Consider the following 22,779-nt stretch of genomic DNA (forward strand, 5'->3'; position numbering starts at 1 on the left):
TGGTCTATCCTCAAACTGCAGCCTAGGGTGCACTGATACCAAGTATACTTATGAACCCCTTTATGTTTGAACATGGAATTTGTTATGGGTAAACCATGATTAGAACAAAATTCCAAAAATTCCATGCGAAGCCGAAATTCAATGATGTGCATTGAGGTGAGCCCAACTATGTCTAGACTGTATCTCTCCACCTCACGCACTAGCTCCAGCTCCTTTCCCACCAGAGTCCTTAAGCCTGTTTCAGTATGGGGGATCAGTCTGCCACGGCATCTGCCCTCAATTGGATTGCCACCCAATCCACAATACACCAGACCCTTGCTACTCCTCCTGTGGGTGGTGAGCCCACAAGAGGATGGTCCCATATAGTTGCTTTGGGCTTTGCCCGGCCAGGCCCCATGGGTAAGGTCCTGTCCATGAGGCATTTGCAGACGAGCCCCCATACCCAAAGGCCCCTACTCCCCCAAGGCCTGGCACCAGGGTGGGGCATCTGTTTCTCTGTTCCAGGCGAGGTATCTGGGTCCTTAGTTTTTTCTTTCATAAGAATCTATTAATTGCTCTTAGTCTGGAGCAGTTTGCTTTGGGAGATTCTACCAGGGGCTATTCACCCCCAACAACACAGCTAGGTAGCTAGATCCTAAGATCAGTGGGGCACAAAATCCCCTCCACCATGATAAGGCGGTGATTCATTGAGGAAGTATGCAAAAACCTATATAAAATATGTAGAACTCATATAGAATACATAAATCACTACTGTCCAAGAACTAGATTGCATTAATTTATTCCTGGTAAGTGCAAGCACTCAAATGTATTTGAGGTTGTTATCTTATTTTGTTCCCTTTCTGTGTTGCTTTCTCAGATGGCTTTTACAGAGGTGATAAGCTCATAAATCTTAAGGTTATTGCTGAAGAAGCTCTGCAGAAATGTCGAGACAAGTAAGCTTTACATAAAGCATGCCAAATTTGTAAAGGTCAGATCTCTAGCTCACTATGTGAAAGTTGTGCTTGTTGAATACACTGTGTGTGTGTGTGTGTGTGTGTGTGTGTGTGTGTTAGGTCTTTTCCTGTAAAGCGGTGCATTGTCCTGAAACACTTATCAAAGGATGAACTGGAGGCCTCTTCACCAGGCTCCATGTCACCCCCAGCAAAACGCTCTTGCCCTGACCTACAGGTGAACTTTGACTATAGGTTTTGTCCATTAACCAATTTGTGTAAGCTGCAATTTTATTCCAATACTGTTGACCCAATAGGTGTTTTTTGACCAAATACAGTCATGTGTGTCTTTTTTGGGGATGATTTTTGATAAATTTTCATGCATTTATAACAGAAATCTGGCAGCACCTGAAGGCTGTTGAATTATATGATGTGCCCATTTGATATTGTTGATATTTATTATGGGTTGATCTTATAAAAAATATGCCTGGTCTGAATAAATGCAATTTTTGTTTTAGAAGCTTCATATTTATCCTTCTATACCTTTGTATAAGTGCACCATTTCTGAAATGAAATAATGGTGTAGTGGACTATATGTTCAAATTGCAAGCCATTTGAGATTCATCACAAAGGGAAAAAAAAAACTTAATTATAGAAAGAAGCTAAGTTATCTACCAATAGGAAAAAAAAATTAAAGCATGAAATTAATAAAAAATGTTTAGAAATAGGCTAAATAATCTTGGATTTGGTTCATGATAATTTAAGTATAAGAAATACTAGCTAAATATGATTATACAGTTCCCTCTGAAATTATTGGAAAGGCATGGCCAATTCATTTGTTTGTGCTGTACACCAAAGACATTTTGGTTTGAGATCAAAAGATGGATATGAGACGAGAGTTTAGGATTTCAGCTTTTATTTCCTGGTATTTACATCAAGTTATGTTAAACAGCATAAAAGATTTAACCTTTTGTATCAGACCACCCAATTTTTACGAAAGCAAAATTCTAGAAACAGATAAATCTTGAAGTAGATTAAAGTAAATAACTCTTATTTGGTTGCATATCCCTCACTTGCAATAACTGCATCAAGCCTGTGACTCACTGACATTAGCAAATTGTTGGTTTCTTCTTGTGATGCTTTTCCAGGGTTTTACCGGAGCCTCTTTCTGTTGTTGTTTGTTTCGGGGGGGAGGGGGGGGGGGTTTGTCCCTTCAGTCTCCTGTTCAGGGGGGGAAATGCATGCTCAATTGGGTTAAGGTCTGGTGACTTGGCCAGTCTAAAACCTTCCACTTTTTCCCCCATTACCCCATTTCCCCCGACCCATTATGTGTCTGTTGCTCAGTACACCAGTGGTGTCTTTTTCAGGACATTCCAAATTGTTGTATTGGCTATGCCCAATGTTTATGCAATACCTTGGATTGATTTTTCTCAGATTCAAAATGGCTTGCTTTTCTCCCATGGACAGCTCTCTGATCTTCATGTTTGCTTATCCTTTTCAACAATAAATGCAGTCTTCCCAGGTGAAACTGAAGGCTAAAACCAAGAGTAAATGTTCAGATCTATTTATTGTTTAAACAATCAATGTAACAGGACACAACTGGGTAAGAAGAAACACATGTCAGTCAAATATTCCAATATTGTTGCTCACCTAAAATTAGGTGGTCCGATACAAAAATGTGCTATGTTCTATGTCATTTAACACATCTACATATAAATACCAGGGGGGAAAAAAGCTGAAATTCCAAATTCTTTTCTCATATTCATCTTTTTATCTCAAATTCTATTGTCTTCATTCTTCAGCAAAAACAACTGAATTGGCCTTGCTGTTCCAATAGTTTTGGAGAGGAGTGTATTCAACATAATGATTTCAAAGATGTGCTTTTTGCAGTCTTTAATCTGCAATGCATAGTGTTCAGCATTTGAGGACAGATTGCAGCAAAAGGTGTTTCAAAAATAACTTTTGGTGTTATTTCATCATGCCAAGCTGAGTTCAGTTCCTCACTGGTTGTTGTAATCTACTGGGTATATTTTGAAATAACTGCAGTTGCAAATGTACTTAATATATTATGGTTGTTTACGAAACATTCATATTGTTTTCAAAAGTGGTTTTGAGTATTTAGGTACATGTTTGGAAATACAAACGGAAATACAGTCGTGAAAAACATAAGTAAATTGTTGGTTTTTTTGACATATTTAGATAAGCAAACATTCGATCCTCTTTGAAACAGTGCCTATTAATAAAGGTGATGCACTTTATCAATTGACACATAAAATTGTCATTTTGTAGTAATTTTGACAATTTAAATTAACAAAAAAAACTGATCAGTCACATGGAAAAAGTAAGTACACACGTCTCCAAGAACCCCAAAATTTCAACACAGGATCTGCTAGTAGGTCTTGCAACTGTTGGTGTCAAAGTGCATGCTTCTACAATCAGAAAAAGTCTGCACAAATTTGCATAGGAGGCGTGCCAGGAAAAAGCCTGTCTTTAAAAAAATTTTTGAACAAGACTACAATTTGCCAATGAGCATATAGGCAAACACCAGGGCTTTTGGAATAATGTTCTCTGTACAGACGAATCAAAGATAGAGTTTTTTGGCCACGGTAAGGGCAGGCATTTTTGGTGCAGACCAAAGACTGTTTTTCAGGAGAAGCACTTCATACCAACTGTGAAGCACCGTGGTGGAAAAGTTATAGTTCGGGGTTCCTTTACTAGCTCAGGTACTGGACAGCTTGCATTCATTGATTCAACTATGAATTCTGCATCATATCAAAGAGGGCCTGAAGATAATGTGCAGCATTCTGTTCAAAACTTGAAATTGAAATGAAAGGGGACCTTTCAACAGGATAATGATCCTAAGCACACTAGCAAATCCACCAAGGAATGGCTCAAAAAGAAAATGTCATTTCTGCTAAAGGGGGCAATACCAGCTTCTGAGGCCAAGGGTGTACTTACTTTTTTCCACAGAAGAATAGATCATCTCTTGATATTTCTGTTGAATAAATGATTGAAAAAGCTGATTTTCCTTGTGATTTTGTTCAAGTATATCAACTTTATTAAAAGGCACTATTTTAAAAATTATCAATTGTTTGCTTGTCCAAATACGTGAAAAAAAAATCCAACAATTTCCATGGGGTGTACTTTATTTTCTCACATGAATGTATTTGACCATGTAAAATTTATTTTATTTAAAAAAAAATAAATAAAAAACAACCACTACATCTTTATGTACCTTTTCTCATTGAACTAAATTTGAACAGAAAAGAAACCTTGACAGTCATTGCCGTTGGGTCAGACATTATCATCTCTCAGTACCTTAATTGTCTCTAATACTTTGGTAATCAGATGTCATTGTGTTTTCTGGCAGTATGGAACTAAAGGTCTTCATTTACAGTAAAGTGTTGCCATATTCTTCATATAAATCCTTACTTTCACTTCCTCCCCCACCCTTTTAGCAGAAGAAGCAGAATGAAAAAGTAAGGAATGTCCGTCCCATCCCCAAGGTATTTCAAGCCCTCCCTCTGTTTAACTCTTTTTTTTTTTTTTCCCTCCCCATGCTTCTTTAACATTTGTTTAGCCCCATTCCCTGGAGACCATAATGTCCCTTGGGAAGGTTCAAGGCCTTAATCAGTGTTCACACTCTAACAATCTGTGTCTGTGTAAATGCATTTGCTCATACACATTTGCACACTTTTCAGACATGGTACACATTTGCTGCCTTAAACAAATGGCTGTTAGCTGTAAAATACTGTTTCTGTTGACAAACTCGGTTTGAATGAGTTCAAACTGAATAGGTTAATTTTTGTTGAGTACCAGTTCTGAAACCTGATGATTACTTGGTCTGGGGGGGTCCACAACAGCTTGTGTCCCAAACATTAGACTTGAGTTGTTTAATGTTCTTACTGGAATGACAATACTTTGTGTCACAAACATGAGACTGTATGTCCTGTCAGTTGCTCATAGAACATTATTTGCTGGGTCTTTCAGACATGGTGACTGTGATGAAATGACTAGAAGCAGCAAGCTGGTTTACAAATTTAACACACAAAGCATTGTGTAGTAGAATAAAGAGTATTATTAACTGCAACATGTATGAGTGCTCTTTCAAGTTTTGCAGAGTGTATTATCTCACTAGCAGCGAATTAGCTAGCAAATTATTGCAACGTCTCTTTAGTAACTTGTCTTTGTGACACGGGAGTGGAGTGCATAGGTTTGCATCCCCCATGATTTTTAATTCAGGGTCAGGGATATTAAAGAGGTTGCAGGCAGTTATTAAAGTGATGGGTATACAGTTGATTATGGAATATGTCTATAACATGCAAAATGTCTGAACTGATACCATTTGGGTTTTTTTTTTTCACTGTTCATTAGGATGATCAAATCGTAACATATCTTTGACAATTTTAGGTGCATCTGTGTGACCTAACAAACTAAAGGTCATACTGCGATAAATTCTTTTTTTTTTTTTTTTTTTTGGTCTTCTTCATTGTTCTAAGGGTATGCAATGTTTTGCACTCTGTGTATACACAACATTTCTTGAAAGTTTTTCTCAGCGACCACTATTTGTTAGAATGAGTTCTAATATATCTAACTTAAAAACACATCACAACATCAGTAATGAGAGCGATGAAATTGTCTAAGTTTTAAAGGCTGGCTAATTGGAGCAGAGTGACTAACTATGGGACCCAGGCAAACTCTTATGAGGATGTGTCTAGTGTTTCAGAATCCTTCCTCTCATTTTAATATCACAGTTAAACAACAATTTGATCAAACCAGTTTAATTGTAAGGGGAAATGGGTCTGGAAACACAGTCACCATAGAACCATTAACATCCCATGGGTTTGTGAATGTCAAAGTCTTGCAAATTTTTTCCTTGCCTACTGTCTCATGGAATTGATGTTCTCTCTTTTATAAGCTATCTTGCTGTTTAGTTCCTTTGACACTTCATGGGGTAGTTCAGAAATGAGGAGATGGAAGGCAGGCTTGGGTCAACTCAAAACTCAGGGGCTCTTTATTCTCCACACTGTCACTTTTTCATTTTTCATTGATTTTATTTCACTTCACACACACACACACACACACACACACACACACACACACTCGCACATGCTGCTCTGTGCTGCTTAGCTCTCTCTCATGGCTCTTGTCTCCCCTCTCTTTATCCCTGCTGCTGCTCACTGAAACAAGAATACTCAATAAACAAATTATGTACAGGTGTAGCTCCTTACCACACATTTCCTGGCTCTGTCAATTCACAAACCAGTGCTTGACCATGTCTTGACTTCTACAGTAGTTCTCCGGTTCTGTGTTTCCTGCTCTCAGTCCCTGATGCGCATGCTGGAATTGAATCAACATCTTGATGCTTCTGCTCATGTTTCTATAGTCCTATTAAGTTTACTAGCTCTAAAATGGTGTGCATCACTCATTTTACTTGGACTTTTCGCTTTTCTTGTCTGAAAACTCCGGATTGCATGTACAGTGCTGTGAAAAAGTATCCTGATTTCTTCTGTTTTTGTGTATATCTCATACTAAATAGTTTTATATATTCAAGTGAAATACAACATAAAACAAAGGCAACTGGAGTAAACACACAATACAGTTTTTATTTAATTATTTACTTACTTACTTACTTACTTACTTACTTACTTACTTACTTACTTACTTATTTTATTGAAGCAAAAAAAAAACCAACTATTCAACACTTATCACCAATGTTAAAAACTAATTGCCCCCTTAAACTTAAAATCTGATTGTGCCACCTATTTAGCAGTGATAACTGCAACCATATGCCTCTGATAACTGGAGATCAGTCTTTCACTTACTACTAGGACTTATGATGAGTCTGTCTTTATCACGTTTACATATGCACAGTGAAATTCTTTTCTTCGCATATCCCAGCATGTCAGGAAGCTGGGGTCAGGGTGCAGGGTCAGCCATGATACAACACCCCTGGAGCAGAGAGTGTTAAGGGCTTGAACCCTCGACCTTCTGACTTACTCCTATGCTTTGGATCTTGCTGCATAATCCAGCTTGAATTTCAATTTACGGATTGAATATCAGATATTCGCTTTTAGCATTTTCTGATAGAGGGCAGAATTCATGTTTCTGTCAATTATCGCAAGTTGCCCAGGCCCTGAAGCAGCAAAGCATCCACACACCATCACGCTTCCACCACCATGCTTGAGGCATGATATTCTTATTGTGGAATTTTGTGTTTGGTTTACACCAGATGTAACGAGACCCCTGTCTTCCAAAGAGTTCCACTTTTGACTCCTCAATCCACAGAACATTCTCCCAAAAGGTTTGAGGATCATCAAGGTGTGTTTTGGCGAAATTCAGATGAGCCTTAATGTTCTTCTGGGTTAGCAGTGGTTTTTGCCTCACCACTCTTCCATGGATGCCAGTGTCACATACCTCTGTCTTTTTGATGGTGAAGTCATGAACAGTGATCCTTATTGATGCAAGAGAGGCGTGTTGGTTCTTTTGATGTTTTCCTCGGCTCTTTTGTGAGCTGCTGGGTGAGTAGCTGCTGTGCTCTTGGAGGAACTTGGAAGGTCAGTCACTTCTGCGAAGGTTAACTACTGTGCTGAGTTTTTCCATTTGGAGATTATGGCTCTCACTGTGGTCCTTTGGAGTCCCAGAGCCTTTGAAATAGCTTTGTAACCCTTCCCAGACTGATGTTTCCATCACCTTCTTTCTCATCATTTCTGGAATTTCTTTGAATTTTGGCATAGTGTGCTACTGGGTAAGACCTTTTAACCAGCTTCATGCTATTGAGAAAGTTCTATTTAAGTGTTGATTTGATTAAACAGGGTTTGCAGTAATCAGGCGTGGTTGCATCTTGTCCAGCTAAACCCCATTATCAATGCAGTTTCATAGAATTATTAACTATGGGGGCAAATACATTTTCACACAGGTCCATTTGGTATTGGATAACATTTTTGCTTCAGTATATAACATTATCATTTAAAAACTGTATTTTGTGTTTACTCAGGTGGCCTTTGTTTTATCTTAGATTTTGTTTTAATTTCTGAAACAATTTAGTATGAGAGAAGAAATCAGGACTGTAGTTGAGTAGAGGTGTGTGGGCCCTTGTATGAGTCTCTTGCCTTTAAATATGTTGGTGCTGTTCATCCTCGGCACATCTAGAGCAGTTTGGGTTGAAGAATCTTTTCAAACCATATTCAATCAGAAATTCATGGAAACAAAACACTCATGGCACGTTTCTCTGTTTCATGGACTTTGGTTGGCACAGGTGCCCTGGAACCCAGAGGTGGATGTATGCTGGCACACTCTAATGGATGGTGCATCAGATGAGTGTGAGCCAGTGTGGTGTGAATCCGAGGACCCTCTGTTCATCCTTTACACAAGTGGTTCCACTGGCAAGCCAAAGGTATTGTGTCACTAAACTTAGTGCTGTCCCAGTTTTCTGCACTTGCGACTTTGAACATAATCTCTCAAGGATTCTTACTCGTGGTGTCTCAGGGAGCTTTTCCTTGCCACTGTGGCCTCTGGCTTGCTCATTAGTGAGCTATCAAGAAATCTACATAAAGATTTCTGTAAAGCTGAATTGTGACATTGTCTATTTTTAAAAGTGTTTATACAAATTAAACTGAATTGAAGTAAAGCTTTTATCAATAGATCTGAGCACCCAGTGGTTTACTTAGGAAATGCTGTCTGATGGTTAAATATATACACTTCACTTGTTATCGGATTACCTGAAAAGGATGTTAAAGCTGCTGATAAATTATTTTGCAATTTCACCCTCTGGTTAAAATAATCTATTTCAGCATGGGCTATGCGGCACTTTCTACACTGTAAAGGTTAATGAACTAGTCACCTAACATTAGCAAGCTAAATAAAATAGAACTTCTTATGGAAAAGAAAATAATTGCTTCACTGTAATATCACAGCACATTGCTAGTGCTAGATTGTGGGATGAATGAAGAAAATTTCCTCAAGGCTTCATGCATTTCAGTCACTGAGAGTAATAAAGATAAGATAATACTTTATTAATCCCCAGATGGAGAAATTAGGGTAAAGACACAGAAAGTAAAAAGACTGATTCGTGGATGAATTACACATACAGATGGCAATGTAACAGAGTTTGAAGTACAAAAAAATACACAGAAACATACCAAACATAGCCAAGCAGAGGCTAACTGAGTGTCACATAGCTCTTTAGATAAAACAACTTTAGAACAATACAAAGGATAAACTCATAAAGATTAATTGGCTGACTATCATTAACTCGATTCCCAGCAAAATATAGAACAAATGAACGCCTTAAATTTTCAGAAACATATAAAGTTAAAACCCCAATAGTCTTGAAGCCATTTTCTTCTTTTTAATTATAATGGACTAATCGGTTATTCTGTCATTCTCTCACTTACTTTCCACATACAGCCTGAATTTGGGACATGATGAAGTTTGATGTATCTGAGCTGGTGTAACAGCATCGAATATGAATTAATATTACAGGGCTGTGAGGGTGACACAACACTTTGGAAAAAATCATATTACAGTGAATTTATTTGTCCCTTTATTCCTTTCTGGTTTCTATATAATACTACATCATAGCAATATTACACTAAGTATAATGCCAGAAGTCACGGTGTTTGCGATGTCTGAATCTGGTAGTACTATTCTTGTAAACAAAATGTGGGGGGTAGCTCATGTTGTGTTCTGTCTTTGTACTAAAGCAGGGGTGCCCACACATTTTTGACTTGCGAGCTACTTTTAACAGGACCAGTCAAAGAGATCTACCTACACTAAAAATGCAAAACATATATTTATTTATATATATACTGAGTATACTTCAAATATATATATACACACACAATAATGTTCATGTACCTTGGATAACTGCATGAGCCCTTATGGCACACTACAATTCAGTACATTTTTGGTCATTACCTTACACTGAATAGAATTATTTAGGCCCACGTGTAGCTAGAAGTAATCTTTCTGATCACATGGTTACTCTGGATGGTCTTTCTGTTTCATCATGTGCAGCAGTTAAAGACCTTGGAGTGATTATTGACTCCAGCCTATCATTTGATGCTCATGTAGATAATATTACTAGGATAGCCTTCTTTCATCTCAGAAATATTTCTAAAATAAGAAACATATTGTCACTACATGATGCGGAAATACTAGTTCATGCATTCGTCACCTCTAGATTAGATTACTGTAATGCCTTACTGTCTGGATGTTCCAGTAGGAATATAAATAAGCTCCAGTTAGTCCAGAATGCAGCTGCTAGAGTCCTAACTAGAACTAGAAGGTACGACCATATCACACCGATATTATCAATACTGCATTGGCTCCCAGTAAAATCTCGCATTAACTATAAAATACTTTTATTAACCTATAAAGCACTAAATGGTCTCGCGCCACAATATCTAAGCGACCTTTTGGTTTTATATAATCCGCCACGCCTACTTAGATCAAAAGATGCAGGCTATTTGACGGTACCTCGAATAGTGAAGGCTACAGCAGGGGGAAGAGCTTTCTCTTATAGAGCCCCACAGTTATGGAACAGTCTTCCTATTAGTGTTCGGGACTCAGACACAGTCTCAGTGTTTAAGTCTAGGCTTAAAACGTATTTGTTTACTCAAGCCTACCCTGACTAGATTCTGTTCTACTACTTCGCAGTCATAATTATCTTTTTTCTCCCTCTCTCCTTTCGCCGAGCCCCACATGAATTTATGGAGATACTAGAGATCCAGATCCTTTCTGCCTCTGGATGGAGCTCAAATCTTCTTTAATTCCAGACTGCTGGGACTACGGCTGCTCCTAAGGCCATACAGACTTCATATAAATCCATAATGAACTTTTTCACACTATCTGTTGTTACCCAGATGAGGATGGGTTCCCTTCTGAGTCGGGTTCCTCTCAAGGTTTCTTCCTCTTAAAACATCTTAGGGAGTTTTTCCTTGCCACCGTCGCCACTCAGTGGCTTGGTCAGTTGGGATAAATTCGCACCTTTAATATCTGTATACCATGTTGATATTTCTGTAAAGCTGCTTTGAGACAATGTCTATTGTAAAAAGCGCTATACAAATAAAATTGAATTGAATTGAATTGAATTGAATTAGCCAGGGTTGCATAGTCCGGACAGTAGCTGCTGGTAGCCAGCCTCAAGCAGGCCTCCAAATGATGATCAGTCATCGTGGAACGGTATTTGGACATAATAATCTTCATGTGGGAAAAGGCTGACTCACATAAATAAGTAGAACCAAATAATGCAGTCAAGGAGGTTGCACATTTCCTCATGTTTGGGCACTTTTCCCCTGTGAGTAAGTTCCAAAACTGTCCATGAGCCCTGGACTTCAGCTGAATGATACTCTGTAGTTTCAAAATCTCATCCTCCACTTCAGACGAGTTCAGGTGAAACAGTGTTGCAATTTTCGATGTGAGTGAATCAACCTCAACATTGTCCCTAAATGGGTAGCACATGAATGTAGCAACTGGCTCCAGTAAAGCAAAGTCTTGAAAGCGTCTGTCAAACTCTGACCGACAGCTGTCGATCTGCTCCGTGTAGCGTGCAATGTTAAATTGCGCGCAAGCCTTCCGCTGCGTCTCCAGATCTGACGCGAGATTTTGGAAGTTCCCAAAATCATGGCACTGCAGCTTTGAGGACAGAAGTTGCATTTTCCATTTAAAGGCATTAACTGAGCTGATCATATTGACCACGGTTTTGTCTTTTCCTAGCAGCTCCAAATTAAGCTTATTTAACATCTTGGTCAGATCGGTTAAAATTTCCAAGTCCAGCAGCCACTGATCACCATTGAGTTGGGTGTATTCTGCATGTTTAACAGCAAAAAGAAACTCCCTTATCTCCGGACAGAGCTCTCGAAATCTCTACAGGAATTTACCCCTACTAAGCCATCTCACGTCAGTGTGTAGCAGGAGCTCAGAGTGGTCGCAGTCTGCCTTCTCCAGATGTCTTTGACGTGATCTAGCACGTATAGAACAGGCGATCTTTGTTGCCACATCCATGATCTCTTTCATGTTTAGCATTTTTGCGCATAAGGCTTGTTGGTGTATTACACAATGGTAGTTAAGGAAGTCAGGGAAAGCCTCGTCTTCCCTGCACTTGGCAATGAATCCATTTGCGCTGCCAACCATTGCGGGCGCACCATCCGTGGTGACTGATATCAATTTGCTCACTGGGAGCTGGGTTTTATCAATGAAGTCTTTAAAAGACTGAAAAATATCCTCTCCAAGATTTCGCTTGCTAGCCTTTAGCGCTGGCGCGTTTGATCGCACACTTGGTGAGAGAAAAGACGAGATCTCAGACTGGCTGCCCTGTACGTCAACGCTAACATCTATTTTTTTTTTGAATGGTGATCTACCCGCACTTCCTTTGCGATCGACCGGTCGATCGCGATCGACGTATTGGGCACCCCTGTACTAAAGCATTATACAAATTATTTTTAACAGAGTTTTAGCTTACTGGTATTATTGGATGCTGACTTTTTTGTACTAACCTGAGGATATGTTTTTGAGACTACAAAGACTGTAAGTCACTCTGGATAAGGGCATCCGCTAAATGTTGTAAATATAAATGAAAAAGGTTTTCAATTTCCAACTATTTACCTCACGGTACTATACAGTGGTGCTTGAACGTTTGCAAATCCTTTAGAATTTTCTATATTTCTGCATAAATATGACCTAAAACATCATCAGACTTTAACACAAGTCAAAAGGTGACAATGAGAACCCAATTAAACTAATGAGACAAAACTTTATACTACATCATTTATTTATTGAGGAAAATTACTATTAAAATTACATATGTGAGTGGCAAACGTATGTGAAATTAGAGTGTTTTCAGGTGTTTTTAATCCATGGGATGACAATCGAGTGTGAGTGAGCACCCAGTTTTATTTTAAGAACAGGGATCAAAAGTCTGATCTTCACAACATATCTTTGTTGATGTGCATCATGGCATGAACAATGGAAACTTCTGAGTACCTCAGAAAAAGAATTGATGATGCTCATCAGGCTGGAAAAAGTTACAAAACTATCTCTAAAAATTTCGGACTCCACAAGACCGATTGTGTACAAATGCCTCCCCTCCCCAGGAGTGGTCGACCAACAATGATCACTCCAAGAGCAAGACATGTCCGCAAAGTCACAATGGAACCCAGGGTAACTTCTAAGCAACTAAAAGCCTCTCACATTGTCTAATGTTCATGAGTTCACCATCAGGAGAATACTGAACAACACTGTTGTGCATATCGGGGTTGCAAGCGGAAAGCCACTGCTCTCGAAAAAGAACATTTGCTGCCCATCTGCTGTTTGCTAACGATCACGTGGACAAGCCAGAAGGCTATTGGAAAAATGTTTTGTGGACAGATGAGACCTAAATAGAACTTTTTCAGGTTAAATGAGGAACATTGTTTGGAGAAAAGAAGACACGCCATTCCAGCATAAGAGCCTTATCCCATTTGTGAAACACGGCGGTGGTAGCATCATGGTTTGGGCCTGTTTTGCTGCATCTGGGCCAGAATGGCTTGCCATCATTGATGGAAAAATGAATTCTGAAGTATTCCAGCGAATTCCTAAGGAAAATGTCAGGACATCTGTTTATGAGCTGAATCTCAAGAGAAAGTGGTTTATGCAGCAAGTCAAGGACCCTAAGCACAAAAGTCATTCTACCAAAGAATGGTTATAGAAGAATAAAGTTAATGTTTTGGAATGGCCAATTCAAAATCCTGGCCTTAATCCAATAGAATTGTTGTGGAAGGACCTGATGCAAGCAGTTCATTGAGGAAACCCACCAATATCCCAGAGTTGAAGTTGTTCTGTACTGAGGAATGGGTTAAATTCCTCCAAGCCGATGTGCAGGACTGATCAACAGTTACCGTAAAATGTTTGGTTGCAATTATTTCTGCACAAGGGGGTCACACCAGATACTGAAGGCAAAGGTTCACATAGTTTTGCCACTTACAGATATGTAATATTGGATCATTTTTCTTAATAAACAAGTGACCAAGTATAATATTTTTGTTTAATTTGGTTCTTGTCTAATTTTAGGACTTCTGATGAAAAGCTGATTGTTTTAGGTCCTATTCATTCAGAAATATGGAAAATTCTAAAGGGTTCACAAACTTTCAAGCACCACCGTATCTGTAGAAATGTAAGAAATATTAGACATTTCATACATCTTTGTCATTTAGTCTACATGACATAAGTATATGCAGTACTGTGCAAAAGTCTGTTTCTAGATAAACATACTATAAAGAGCAGTAAACAGTAATAAAGTAAGTCAATATTTACAAAATACACTTATTTAAAAAATTCAGTAGATAGTTTTCAGGTTCATCAATTTCATAAAGTCCTGATGAATGTTATGCTGTTTTTTTTTCTTTCCCTTTCTTTCCCAGGGTGTGTTGCACACAGTCAGTGGTTACATGCTTTACACTGCTGTAACATTTAAGATGGTGTTTGACTACCACCCTGATGATATTTACTGGTGCACAGCAGACATAGGCTGGATTACAGGTCACTCCTACATCACCTACGGTCCACTGTCTAATGGGGCCACCAGTGTCCTGGTGAGGGAACAACCTAATCACTCTGTATACTTCAGAACAAATGCAGAATATCTGGTGCTGAAGGTACCTGGTACTTGTTAATTTTATTTAGAAGAGTTTGAAAACAGTTTTAGCCAAAAATCTACCTGCTGTACAGAAAGGTGGCAGTGTAATTTATCACTGACTTGGCAAGTTAAAATTAAATGACCTATATTCTTCTTTACATTGCATGACTAATTTTCAGAATGTTCATTCTGCTTTCTCAATCTTTGCTGACAGTTTGAAGGCTTGCCCACTTATCCTGATGTTAGCAGAATGTGGGAAATAGTGGACAAATACAATGTCTCCAAGTTTTACACAGCACCTACAGCCATCAGACTTCTCATGAAGTACGGCAGTGAGCCAGTCCACAAGTAAGTTCTTTTGTTATAGCAGCTTTGTTGTTTTCACACCTTAGATACTCTCATAATAATAAGAATATTATGTACGTTTGCTCAGTCAAGGTGCTATATTTAGCCACACAGTCACTTCATGTATAAATGATCATGTAAGGCAAATTGGAAATGGCATTCTATCAGGGCAGGAAACATAGGCTCAAAAGGTTGTCATGGTGTAATATTTTTTTTGTCTGATGTATTTGCTGTACACTGTCATATACCTGTTGGTTTTTTAAAAATGAAAATAGAAGGGGTGTAAGGATAGATGCATTTGGTTACTATGTCAAGATGTGCATCATGGAAATATGCGATTCATATTGTGGAATTCAGCATTCTATTAATTATGCATCAAATGTAATTGCATTGTCTGAACACCAGAGGCCCCTACCAGCACAACCCATAAAATATACAGATATACAAATGTACCTGTGTGTTTAATTATTTTAATTATTGCCACCTGTTATATATTAGTGCTGTCTTGTTGCAACATTAACATTGTGTGTGTGGCTTCATTCTTGCAAGACTGTACGTAAACACAGTGCCGGTTACGTCATCACGTAACGGCGCACATGTTTATGGAAGTGAATATAAACCGTGGGAGAGACCAGAGAAGGGGTGTGCACATTTGATTTAATCTCCAACGTGGTGGATTATACTCACGATTTGCCGAGGATAACTCAGCTGAGGAAATACTGGTAGTACTATTTCTTTTTCTACTTTTTGTTCCTACTACTGGTTGCCATAGTAACATTTATCAGTGAGTGGCACATCTACCATTCTACTTGTGACAACAAACCAGTTTTCTTGCCGCTAAGATGAAACATTCCGGAGGGAGAATATTTGTATGTAAAATTCACCAGTGTATGTTTGCATCTGTGATACTAGCCCAAGTTCAGGCAGAAATGGGGAAGCCGGAAGCAGGCTTGGAACAACTCGAAGGCACTTTATTTCTTACTTGTGCTTTTCAGCTCTTTAATCACTCTCACACACATTTTATATTTATATATATATTTTTATATATATATATATATATATATATATATATATATATGTGTGTGTGTGTGTGTGTGTGTGTGTGTGTACACATTATATATTAATTACACACATGCACAAACACACACGGCTCCATGCTCGTTTTTCTCTCTCTCCCTTTTTAGGAGAGACCGATGATATTCGAATAATCAGGTACAAACCTCTGATGATAGCCAGCCAGCCCCAGAAACTCACACCTCCTTTTTGGTCTTGGGTCTTGGGCAGGCTGCAATTGCTGCTGTCCTATCAGTTTGGGGATGCACCTGCCCATGACCTAAGTTGCCCAGTCACCCAATTCTTTGGATTCGCTGTGAGCTTTGCCCATCTCAGTGAGCTCAGAACAGCCCTCAGGTGCTGCATGTGCTGCTACCAGTCATCTAAATAGGCAGCGCATAAGCAGCATGTGGATAGAGGATTCTGTCCCTAAGTTTCTGGAAGAGTCATGGGGGCCCCCGAACATCCTAAAAGGAAGGGTCACAAGCTGGTGTAACCCAAATGGAGTGGAAAAGGCAATTTTTCACAAGCTATTGATGGTCTGAAAATATCACTTTGTTCAATCCAGTGTTGAATAAAAGTGAGCTACACCCAGGGCTCTACAGTGTGACCATTTCACTCGCATTTGTGACTGAAAAGTACATTGTGCGACTGTGAAAAAATATTTAAGCGCACCGGTGCGAGTGACCTGTTCGAAGTTGTATAATACAATCGGAATAAAAACTACAACTCCAAAATGCATCTAGCTACACCACGCTTAGCTACTTTCGCACTGCTTTTCATCACCTCAGTCAACCCAACAAGTGTGCAAATAGCCATTATGATGACAAGAGTAACACTGTACATTATCTACTTCTATCAACTTGCTGATTTCACAAACCGCCATCTTTTATTGATCACCGAAAATGACCTGAACCTGCGACTGTGACGTGCTCATGTAGCCACAGTGGCATCGGGTGGAAGTACATTAATAATAATGCTAATTCTAGACAGTAGGTGTAATTCAAACTTCTTTACTAAATAATACCTCACCAATCATAATCAAGAGTAGCAACTGTTCGGTCTGCAAACATACAGTACGCTGCCGCTCTCTCTTCACTCTCTTCACCAAATCTAATGGACAGCGCATTCACTTCATTTAAGCTCACAGTTGCCAGATATCACTAGACAAATCAACTCCAGTTTTCATGTTTTGATTTAATCCCCCAAAAAATGCTAATATCAGCAGAAATGGCAACACTGTTCTGGGGGAACCGATCTAAAACTGATAAACAATCAAACAAAAAAAACTAATAAAATGTAAAGACAAAATTTATAGTTATCAATGAATCATTTAATATAAAACAATGATATTATAATAAACTCAAAATATGAATAGAATGATAAATGAAACAATGTTTAATTACTATGGGTTGCATTTAATATCAATTTGACATTATGCTTAGTAGGCTATTTCCTTAGAAGGCTATTATCGTTCTTTTTCCTAATATAAATCATGCTTGTGTTAGTCTACTTTTAATAGGACTCTTTATTGTTTAAGATATTAAAAATATTTTATGCTTGTTTATTTATCAATTAACCAACAGTATTTCTCATTGCTATTCTTTTAATTCAATGAACAGTGACCATGAGCAGAGAGCGTACATTTAACTGTTTATGACAGACCTCCTGATTCAAGCTTAAACAAAAAAAGATTGATATCTAGATTGGTATCGGTCCTTCAAGATGACAAGAAATCAGTATCGACTGTAAAAATTCTGAGCGGAGCATCAGTAATGAACACCATTAAATTAAAGTGCTTTGCATCTGGCAGATAAATGAACTCGCCCAATTATATCCTATGAGATTATTCAGATATATACACAGTATTCTCAGAGCAGTTCGAGAATTGGTTCCAGCCCAGAACCATGACAGTGGGAAACGTTTAATAGTGTAGCTTTAAATATATTTAAGAGGAGCAGACAACAAAGACTGAACATTGAGATATTTTGTATTTGTTTACAAGGTGGAACAGGTTAACGGTTGTTGTTTTTTGCATACAGCCTGTAATACTAACTGAAAATATTAAATTTAGTTTATCAGAAGGTAAATTAATTTGTCATGGCTCACACGATGTTCCTAAATTCTGTCATAATTGACAAGCTCAAGTTTTCTCATGCCTATTTGTGCATTATATTGTGGCACATTAACATTACCATCTCTAAAAAAGAAATAAACAAACTTCAACTGTGCTCCTTAATTTTTTGTAATTAGGAGCACTCCTAAAAGAAATTGTTACTGTAGAGCCCTGGCTGCACCTAACCGATCGAGCAGTTCGTAAATGCGAGGCATTGGGTATGCATCAAATTTAGACACCACGTTTCCTAAAGTCCACACAAAAATGGACCTTCCCGTTGTCTTTGGGCACCAAAACCACTGGGCTGCTCCAGTCACTGTGGGACTCCTTGATTACTCCCATGTTGAGCGTAGTCTTGAGTTCATCCTGAACCACATTTTTTTTTTTGTGTGTTTGGGCAGATGAGAGGGGCATCTGCATACCACCACCCCTGGGGTTGTCTCTATGTGGTGCTGTCTGAGATTAGTGCGACGGGGTAGAGTCCAAAACACGTCGGAAAACTCCATCTGCAATTTAGCAATGTCTGTGATTTGGGATGGAGAGAGGTGGTCTCCATTTTTACCTCTGGTCCTAGCACCTCCCTCTCTGGAACAACCGTCAGCAAAGCCACGGGAACTGCCTTTGAGTTCCTGGAGTTTTATTCTCCGATCAAGAATGTATTGAATTTTGCTTTTACTGTAAGAAGGTCCCGCCTCCCAATTTTCCTGAATGAAAATGCATGGTTCATTCATCCCGAATGATCCATGCTGCGAGCCTTCTGCCCGTACAGTTACTCAAACAGGCAAAACCCTATGGAGGCTTGCAGGACCTCTCGTACTGCAAATAACGGGCTCTAGCCACTCATCCCAGTTTCGCACATTGTCATGAATGAACTTACGAATCATGTTTTAAAGCATTTGATTAAATAATTTGACTAGCCCATCTATTTGTGGATGATAAATGTTGGTGTGAATCAATTTAATCCCCAACAATTTGTAAAGTTTGCATAGTGTTTGTGACACGAAAGATGTGCTCACATCAGTCAGGATCTCTTTCGGGATCACGACTCGGGAGATAACACAGAAGGAACATTATGTGCAGAGATATTGTGGAGAGGCACCACTTATGAATATTGCGTTGTGTTGTCCACTAGTACTAACACGAACCAATGCCCTCATGCAGTTCAATCTAATCACCCGATGAGGTCCATGCCAATTCTTTAATAGGAGACCTCGATTAATGGGAGTAGGAGCAATGGTGTTTTTGGGATGGACAGCGGATTCACCAGCTGACCTGCACGACAGGCCGTGCACCACCTGCAAATATCACCGCAAATGCCTGGCTAATAGAACCTGGCCGTGAGATGGATCAGTGTTTTATCCTATCCTAAGTGCCCTGCCATTGGATTATGATGAGCCGCCTGCAATAATAATTCCAAACGACTCTTCAGAACCAACAATTGGGTTTCCTCTTGTGTTTGAGTGTCCTGCCTCTATATATCCTATCCTTTATAATCAAAAAATATGGGTGGGAGAGCACACCATTAGACTGAATTTGCCTACAATCAATTGCTCTCACTTGGTCGAAGTCGTGCCTGAGGCTCTCATCGTGCAACTGCTCCAAAGGGAAATCCCAAAGAGGAATCCCCGCCAAGGGGGGAGGAGCGGAGCTCGCCCTGCTCTCGATGTTCCCCTGACATGGAGCTGATGTCGACGGTCCTGGTACCGCCTCCTCGGCCAATGCTGCGCACATTCCACACCGTTTATCACTACTGCAGGACCCATCCACAAACATTTCTCTCAGTAAAATTTGAAACCCTGTCCAATTTGTCCCCAGGATTAGAAGATGTGTTAGGCAAGGACTAACCGCCGTCTCCACTATATGTTTTTGTCCCCGAAATTTAATGATGAACGGCACCAGTGGATATTTGTGAACATCCCCGTGTACACACGTCACCTTCGCCAAATGTGCATTCCCCAGTGCCTCACCTTGAACCAAGCATTAGTGAATTGAGGTCTGGTTACAGCCCGAATCCATCAATGCATGATCTGTACCCCCTTGAACATTCACCGTTATGCGGTACATCCAGGCTTGAATGGGGATGGCCTGTGGCGTGTCTGGTATCTAGACCAACGCTCCCACCTCCATGATATTGCATCGGTCCTGAGAATGCCCAGGCTCCCCGCAGTGCCAGCACACCCTCCCAGTCTTCACTCCTATACCTGCAGCCCCAGATTCACCCATCTGAGGTAGAGTGGAGACAGACACAGGGGAGAGGCGTGAGATCGAGAGAGAGGAAAAAGGGAGGGGATTGCCTGGCCTTGGATATGCCGCCAAGTGTTCCTCTGCCACCTGGAGTGATTGCGGAAGTCCACATCCCTCAGCGTTGCATCCCTCAGCCAGTAGCCACCTCCGGCAGGTGTCCTGGAGTTTGTGGGCGAATGCAAATGGGCAGCCAAGCTCGCGGAAGGTGATTGACCGGAAGTGCTTTTTTGGGGTGTGGCTGACCCGTTTCAGGTCTGGGTATTCCAGCACGTTGGTGACTGGTAGCTGTGGGGCCGTGGGTTGGCAGGCTGCCCACTGACCTTCGGGCTATCCCCACACCACAGCACTCGTATAACTCCAAAAATTCCGGGTCATCTTGCGGTCCAATCTTGGTGAGGGTGACTTGGGGCGTGGCCATGGCAGCCGGCGGGGCCGCAACTGGACTTTTGGCCTGCTGGACTTAAGCCATGGAGCACCTGCAGTTTCACTACCTGGGCATTGAGCAGATTTTTGATGCACTGCTCCTGATCTCAATGCAGCTGGAGGGCCTGATGCTGGGTTTGGTGGAGGTTGGCGAGGGATGTGGTGGCAAGCCAGCGGTGGACTCCGTGGTGTCTTCTTCAGTTCCTGGGTTTTGTCACCAGTGTGACCCTATCCCAAGTTCGGGCAGAAATGAGGAAGCTGGAGGTAGCTTGGAACAACTCAAAGGCGCTTTATTTCTTACTTTCACTTTTCATCTCTTCAGTCACATGCACACACCCACAGCGCCATGCTGGTTGCGCTATCTCTGTTAAGACATGCATCTCTTTCATGCTTATTCTTGCCTTGGCTCACTGCAAACAAACACACATTCATTAGTAGAATTCTCCACATTTGTTCATTCCTTACTACTCATCTTCTCCAGCTCCGCCCTCCATTCACAAACCGGTGCTTGAGCACACCTCCGCTTCCACAGCATCATATCCTATGAGATGAAGGAGAAGCAGTGTGTGCTCTTTACTTTGCAGCCATCTATCTTCAGTGAAAGCACAAGCCCTGGACTGTCTAGGTCCACAAATCAATTCAGACTTTCAGGCAGCATGGCGGATCACGTGCGTTCTACTGTCTTCACTTCCAGTGGTACTTACTCCAAATTTGTCACTCCAAATTTGCATAAAGTTGAACTTTTCTCAACTTTTTCACGTCGCTCAACACTCCCACATCTAGTCGCAAATGTCACTGATGCTCATGTCGCTGAAAGTCGCCAGCTCTCCTTGACAATGAATGGTCTCCAGTCGTGATGCCTCTGCGAGTTGCTGTGTGAACAGAATTTTTAAATTATGCCTCAGATATGGTTAACATTTTGTTGACAATTTTTAAACTCTCTTTGTAGAGATTTTTTAAAATATTATTTTTATATAGACAAAAATGCACATTGCTTTGTATTGTTTTACTTCAGGAATAAAAAAAGGAAACTTTTCCCTCAATTTTTCTTCATTCAAATTTTGTTCAAAGTGATTGGAGTGACACCGTAGTAAATAGCCATACTCTAGCTAGCTGTGTAGATAATCTCTAATTTTATTACTGTAGGTTGCTTGGAATCATAACATAACACTATCAAGTTCAACCCCTTATTGTATTTTTTAACTTGATAATCTCAAGAAGAGTTAAACTTAATTTATGGATAAATAAGGTAAATTAAATATTAAATTCAAATCTACATCCTAGATTTTAGGATACAACCATGTTTAATTTTTATTTATTTATTTATTTAAATATATGACTGAATCTCTCTCCATTCCCCCCTCTCTCTCTCTCACACACACGCATGCACACTCGGGCATTTGTGTGTTGGACTTGGCCAATGTTAGCTATGTATGGTTGTGTTATTGTAGGGCTTGGGGAGGTAATGTTCATAATAATAAAAATTGCAAAACAATTATTCTTCATTTAATAGAATTTTGCTTCTGTCATAGTTATTTCAGAGTGTTTTCACACCTGGCTCATTTGTTTCGGGAACCTGCTGCGTTTTCTCCCTTGGTTCTGTTCATTTAGACATATGTGAACACTGAAGTTGTGTTCAGATCCGCACCTAAACAATTAGTCTGAGACCACCTGAACGAAGTGGTCTCAGCCTGTTTGCAAATGAACTCTGGAGCAGTTTGCTTGTGATGAGACAGCAATCTGACCCAACGAACACCTGTATAGCAATGTAGGGTGGGAAAAGCGCGAAGAAAAAGCGTGTATATTTTGCCAATGGCTCGCAACGTAAATCATGGTTTAACTTGGACCAAAGATGAGGTAAAATGCCTCAATGAAGCACATAAAAACACTGAGGTTTACAAGGTGTTTAGCGAGCATCTAAAAGAGCTGACCCCTAATTGCTCTGTGGAACATATAAATAGATAAATTGTAATAACTGCAGCTAAAAAGAAAGCCACAATAAGCTCGCAGAGCTGCTGTCTGTCCATCTTGACAGATGACCGCTATGAGCGGAA

At 39.9% G+C, this 22,779-nt stretch overlaps 1 protein-coding gene across 4 annotated transcripts in view; it reads left to right on the forward strand.

The window, feature by feature from the left end:
* acss2 (acyl-CoA synthetase short chain family member 2) overlaps positions 1–22,779 on the forward strand; it is a 53,252-nt gene that overhangs the window by 8,542 nt on the left and 21,931 nt on the right. For 2 of the 4 annotated variants that reach the window (XR_008387888.1, XM_053643064.1), the window contains exons 6-11: positions 857–932; positions 1,053–1,167; positions 4,388–4,435; positions 8,188–8,325; positions 14,330–14,500; positions 14,759–14,892. Coding sequence is in view for 3 of the 4 variants with exons in the window: in XM_053643064.1 (XP_053499039.1) it covers positions 857–932; positions 1,053–1,167; positions 4,388–4,435; positions 8,188–8,325; positions 14,330–14,500; positions 14,759–14,892 (682 nt within the window). In the remaining variant the exon portion in view is untranslated. The remainder of the gene's footprint in view (positions 1–856; positions 933–1,052; positions 1,168–4,387; positions 4,436–8,187; positions 8,326–14,329; positions 14,501–14,758; positions 14,893–22,779) is intronic. The other 2 variants (XM_053643065.1, XM_053643066.1) reach the window with 2 other exon arrangements.

This window comes from Ictalurus furcatus, chromosome 15 (genome assembly GCF_023375685.1).
Source record: "Ictalurus furcatus strain D&B chromosome 15, Billie_1.0, whole genome shotgun sequence".
NCBI lineage: Eukaryota > Metazoa > Chordata > Actinopteri > Siluriformes > Ictaluridae > Ictalurus > Ictalurus furcatus.